Source organism: Pinus tabuliformis, chromosome 8, assembly GCF_031772625.1.
Source record: "Pinus tabuliformis cultivar Carrire ecotype Pingquan chromosome 8, CPIR1, whole genome shotgun sequence".
NCBI lineage: Eukaryota > Viridiplantae > Streptophyta > Pinopsida > Pinales > Pinaceae > Pinus > Pinus tabuliformis.
This window is the reverse complement of record NC_142294.1, coordinates 2,070,838,073-2,070,844,072: the sequence shown is the minus strand read 5'-3', so window position 1 is coordinate 2,070,844,072 and position 6,000 is coordinate 2,070,838,073. Positions and strand designations below refer to the sequence as shown.

The window sequence follows — 6,000 nt, the reverse complement described above, 5'->3', positions numbered from 1 at the left end:
CTCTTTAGGTAATTTCTCCAAAAATGGAGTAGAAGCTTCTCTTACTAGAAGCCTCGAGAACGGCGAATTGGTAGTTGGTTGAAGATATGGTCGAGTACTCCCATTTAGAGCCTTTGATCCTACCTTTAGGGATCTTACCTTGTGGATAGGGACCTTCTTCCCCCTTTGATGGATCTTTGACCATCACTATAAATTCGTTCTTCACTTTCCTCAACGGGTTGGTCATTGCTGGTTGCCATTCTTTTGCTCAATTATGCTTAGATGTTTCCATTTTGGTGAGAGAGGAAAGGGGAGCTTGTTAAGTTTGGCTTGGACTTGGAACCATCCTGAAGGAGGCCTTCAACATCAAAGCACATGGTTGTATGCTTCCCTTTTTGATTCATTAATAAATGCATCTGGTGTTTACCTTCCATAAATGTATAAATATTTATTCATTTAGCATGATGCTCCTTGATTTGTCATGTAGTTTTGTTTGAATTATACTATGTATGCTCGTGTATCTCTTGTTGTCTTTTGATCTCTCTTGCAGGTATTCGGACACAAGGAATAGTTAGGAGCGAGCCTAGAAGCTAAGGGATCAAAATCACCATCAAAAGTTGAGTGCTTAGCATCCGAGAGGTAAGTTTCTCTTTCTCACTTTGCACTTTTCAACATAAACTAGGAGAATTCTGCACTAGTTTGTCCGGTTTGTTGCTACATTCTCTCAGAGGACTAGAGAGATCGCTTCTCTCCACAGAAGGGATTTATCTTCACAACATCACCCAAGTTCAAATATCCAAAAATAGTGATAGAAGAAGCATTGGATTGCTTCAAAAGCTTTTGGAAATCTCACTCCTAATACCTATGAATAGTTGCATAAAAAGGGAAAGATCGATGAAAGATTAATAAACTTTCCTAAATCAATTATACCTTAGATATTTGGAAATGAAGAATTAGAAGTTTTGGAAAGCCCCATTGAGCCAAAGGCGACACCTTCGCAAAGTTCTTTATGTCCCTCGACAAGATCTAAACATTATAAGCTGAGTATAATTATTCAATTGTTGCAAAGGATTGAAAAAGTGGTTAACTTTCTGTCTTGTATGGCCAGGTCCAATTCCTGTGGACATGTCATAAATAGCCGTCTATGACTTATGCATAACATAATTGTAAACAATGGTGGAAGTTCACATATATCCTCAAACCTTGTCAATCACAACAAAAGAGCACCGATTGATGGCTTCTCTCCAACATTATTCTCAAAAGAGACGCCATTCCAAGCAAAGGCTGTTCCTGAAATGAAAATGCATCAAAAAATAATAGAACAATGTGGGAGATGACATACAATTAGCACTTCCAAGATTGTCAGCATCCTTTATATAATACAAGGAAACAGATGGTAGAAACAAAGCATTCAATAGTAGACCAAGTGAACGACGAAATTGTTGAAGAGAACTTAATGCTACAACTAGATAGTATGCACAGGGATTGAAAACAGGTTATACCAGACAGTGCAAAGAAAATGGAGAACGCCAATACGGAATACTAAGAAACTGGATGCAATGATGTGCTCTTTGCTTGGTTTTGTCGAAATATCTAAAAAGCTTTCTGAGAATGTAATCTAAAATAGATATTTAATCTATGAGACTGAGAATTGGTAGCACACAAAAAGTGCTGACATGATAAAAAGCACAGCTCAAAATAGAGCCAGATGTTTAAATGTAAGAGTTGGTCAAGTGTATTACATGAAGATTGAACAAGCAACTTTTGGATGACTTCCATTCCAAGTTTTAAAAAAAATGTTTTATCATAAGATAGTACAAGTTTAACAAATACAAGTCATGGATTTGGACAATCTAATTAATGGATCAGACCACTTAAGATTCTCTAGTGATCATACAAAGAAAGAGCAGAAAAAGGTAAATGATGGGCCACTTATGAACAAAATTCCCATATACAATTACAAACTCTACCAATCATAATCAATTCTCCTCTGGAATGTTTGAATTCTTGTCCCCCCCTACAAGTTGAAAGAAGGGATTTTGAGGGCATTCAAATTAATAAAAGATGGTGATGGCCTCTGGTTGCTGCTTGCTAGCTCCTTTAAAGTTGCAAAACCTTTCCGTTCCCTCTTCTTTGTGGTGCTAGGAAGATTTGTCAACATCGAAGTACTGGGAGAGTTTCCATAGAAATGTGGCCTCTGATTGCTGCTTACTAGCTCCTTTGGAGTTGACAAGCCTTTCTGTTTCATCTTCTTTGTGGCAGTAGAGCCCAATATGGAACTACTATCACAACTTTTTTCCGACTGCTTGAAAATAATCTTCTTCGGAGGCTTTTTCTGCATTGCATGAGTTGTCATTTCAAGAGATTTTTTCTTGAGGTAATCCTTATGAGTGCCAGGTTTCATATTTTTGTGTGAACAAAAGTTGCAAGAATAGATGACAACATTTACGAATTTGGAAAAAGCACGGGGTTTATGCCGTGCCTTTTGAGGATGATTCAAAACACGGACAGAGCAATTAATCCCAGGCTGAAGAATTGTTTCACACCTGCAAAGAAAATAGGGTAAAATAAGCAAATTTTTACTCATAGTGGAAAAAGCTATTATCTATAGACAGGTGTAGCCAGACAAATCACCAATGTATAATTAGGTGCTGAAGTGCCTGTAAAAATACTAAGCAGTTTAGCTTCAGAAATGTGCTAAGGCCGATAACCCATGCTAACCTCGCATCCAGTCTATGGGATTGACCACATTTTGATATACTCAGATTTTAGCTTAACCTTTACCAAGGTTCAGGGATGATGATACAAGGGGCGACATTTTGGTGATGACTGGAAAGACACCCCAACTTTCAAAGTGATTAAAAATCCGTAGCCTGTTATCTTGCAGCCTTGTAACATGTTTATAACTGATGCGGTAAACACAATGTGTACAAAAAGAGAGAAAAAGAAAAAGGAACTTAGAACCCCACTTTGAGGATAGGGAAAAGGAATCTTATGCCCTTCTTTCTTAGTTGAGAGGCCGGTATGTCACAAGTGATACCAAACTGCCTTTTGAAACCAAATCTCTCTCAGAAGCATAAACTACAGAAGAGAGGAAGTAAACATCGAGGACCTAAATTATCTGACAAAGCATTGTTTCCAGGTTCTACAAGTCTTTTAATCCCTCTTAAGCCTTAGATAGTGAAATATGTGATCTGACATGACAGGCTCTCAAGTTGACATCTTTAATTTTCTCAAGAATAGATGAACATGATCATGCATTTGTTTAATATAACTGAGGACACCAGTATGAGAGGCAATTGATACATATATTCCTTTGCTGAACTGGGTGAGGAAATCCTAGTTAGATTCAAGATTCATTTTATATGGATCAGTTGACTGTCAAGTTGGATGGGTTGACGACAATGCAGGCATGGTCATGTGTATTTTGGTTAACTGTGAATAAAGGACTGTTTAGGTATATAACTGATACTAAGGAATCAATTCAAGAATGTTTGCCTCTCTCTCTCTCACACACACACACGATCAGTGACTTGACAGACAAAAAAAGGATCAAATGAAGCATGTGAATGATGTTTACAGCTTGAATCACTATTTTTCAACTGAAGTTGTTTGTTTCTTTGTGAACTGTTCAGAAAATCTACCAAAAATGCATAAGAAACATTGTCTCAGAAAATAAGAATTTTCTTTCCTACCATATTTGTTCTTTTTTGTGCAATCATGCAGGCAGTATGGTTTATGTTGGCTGGAATGATATGCTTGTCAAAGGAAAAACGTGGTCATGACAATATTTTGGCAAGGATTGGATGAAAATAAAGCAAAACAACATATTCAACCTGCCACCATCTACTTATGCCAGGTCTTTAGAATTTGTCATCAGTGGACCAAGTGATCTCTCTTCAAAAGGTGCTCTGTTTTGCTGTAGTACTTTTATATTTATTTCTTTAAGTTCATGTGGCATCTCTATACTGCAAACCTTAGGAATGGGTAAACCAAATTTCAATTTTTGGATTCAAACTGAAGAGGTGTTGCACCTACACATGCAATTTGTGAAAAGGTATCTTTCTTTCATAATGTTGATTCTAAAGCTATTTACTAGCTTCTGCCTGGGTTATTTGCAAGGATCTCCATTTAACTAAACCAAGCAAGAATGCACATATTTAACATGGTCTTTAAAATAAAGATGATAAATGTGGCCATTTTTTCCAGAAAAGTAAAAAAATTAAAAAAATATTGTAGAATTATCAGAGTAAAACCAGAGACACAATAATAACCACAATGAAGAATGTGCAGTGAGAGGAACCAGTAAAGCACAACTCATATAAGACTCATGAAGACTGACGAGTTTTCACAAGTCAATAGTTGAAAGAGTCTAGAGGCCAAGACTCGCGCTTAAGACTCAAACTCATGAAGACTCGTGCAGACTCACCAAGACTCGCACATGGACTCGTATAAGACTGGCGGCTGACCCAGCACGGACTTCCTTGAACAAAATTTGATTTTTTTAGATTTGTTTTCGTTTTTTGAGATCCTATAGAAAGAAAGGGAAAATAGAGGGAAGGAAATGCTTTATAAGCACCTCCCTCCCTCTTATTTCTGATTCAATGTGTGTTGACTGAAGGAGCTGAGTGACTGCATTGCACAGTGAAGAAGCTCTTGCAGGAGGCTGAAGGAGGTTGACAAAGGCTGAAGGAGGATTCATCACAACCAGGTAGGCTTCATGCAGTTTGATTATTCGTTTCAAATTTTCTTTTGTTTTCATTTCAAAATTTTTTGTTTCAAATTTTATTTTTCCTTTCTCTGATTTGTTTTAGGCCTTCTCATGAGTTTCTCAGCCACAAACGGGGCCAAAAAATTCTCCTATAGGCTATTACATAAATTAAATATTTAAAATTTTAAAATTTAAATTTAGAGCTAAATTTAATATTATAATTTAATATTATTTTCTCTTCCAGATTCCATGCCACCGAAGGGTAGCAGAAAGCCTAGTGATTCGGCATGAACACATTGTGTCTGAGTCATTCCTAGTGATGACCACCAAGTCAAGTGCAATTATTGCAATGCCACAATGTATGCGGGCATAAACAGGCTGAAATAACACCTAGCTAGAATTCCTAGCAAAGGTGTGGTGTTTTGTGATCATTTCCCTCCAGAAATCACTGCAGAAATGGCAGCTATTTTGGATGCCATTAGAGAACGAAATTATAAGAGTGCAAGAATGAAAGTTGAGGTTTCTGGGATAGGTAGATCTCATATGGCACCACCGGATCAAAGTGCAAGTAACTCCTCTTCAATCGTTGTGAGTCGTGACAAACAAGAGTATAACCTCTCCTTTCTTCCTTCCTCTCCAGAATCTCAGCCGACCTTGGAGAGTTTTAATGAAAAGAAGAGGAACAATGCAGATATGGCAGTGAAGAGGTATCGGTACTATAATAGTCTTTCATTTGACTATGCAAAGTCTTATTTTTATCAGCCCATGGTGAATTCCATTGCAGCTGCTGGCCCTCAATACAAAGCCTCATATTATAATGAACTTAGGGGGAAAGACCTAGATAAGAGCTCGAGTGTGTCAAGGCACATTAAAAGTTCATGGAAGTTTACAAGTTGCTCAATTATGTTTGATGGGTGGACAAATCAGACGGGCAGAGCAATAATAAATTTTGTTATAGCTTGCCCTAAAGGAACCATTTTCCTAAGATCCATTGATGCATCTGCACATGTAAAGGATGCACATTTGATTTTTACATTGTTGGCTGAGGTTATAGAGGAAGTTCGGGTTGCAAATGTTGTCCACATAATCACGAACAACACTGCAAATAATGTAGCATCTGGAAGGTTGCTTTGTGCCAAATATCCCACCATTTTTTGGACTTTGTGCACTGCCCATTGCATAAGACATGATACTAGAGGACACTGGGAAGTTGGAGTGGGTGCAAGATGTTGTGCAAGAGTGTAAACAAATTACCAAGTATATTTATAACCATGCTTGAGTGTTGAACCTTATGAGGGAATTCACAGAGG

The 6,000-nt window shown here is 37.5% G+C and overlaps 1 protein-coding gene across 4 annotated transcripts in view; it reads right to left on the bottom strand.

Annotated features, from left to right (window-relative positions):
• Window positions 1–960: 960 nt before the first annotated feature.
• LOC149244785 (uncharacterized) overlaps window positions 961–6,000 on the bottom strand; it is a 172,992-nt gene continuing 167,952 nt past the window's right edge. For 3 of the 4 annotated variants that reach the window (XM_089374996.1, XM_089374995.1, XM_089374997.1), the window contains exon 3: window positions 1,657–2,525. In XM_089374996.1, the coding sequence (XP_089231122.1) occupies window positions 1,997–2,525 (529 nt within the window). In that variant the 3' untranslated portion in view covers window positions 1,657–1,996. Of the gene's footprint in view, window positions 1,270–1,656; window positions 2,526–6,000 lie in introns of those variants that run through there. The other variant, XM_089374998.1, reaches the window with a different exon arrangement.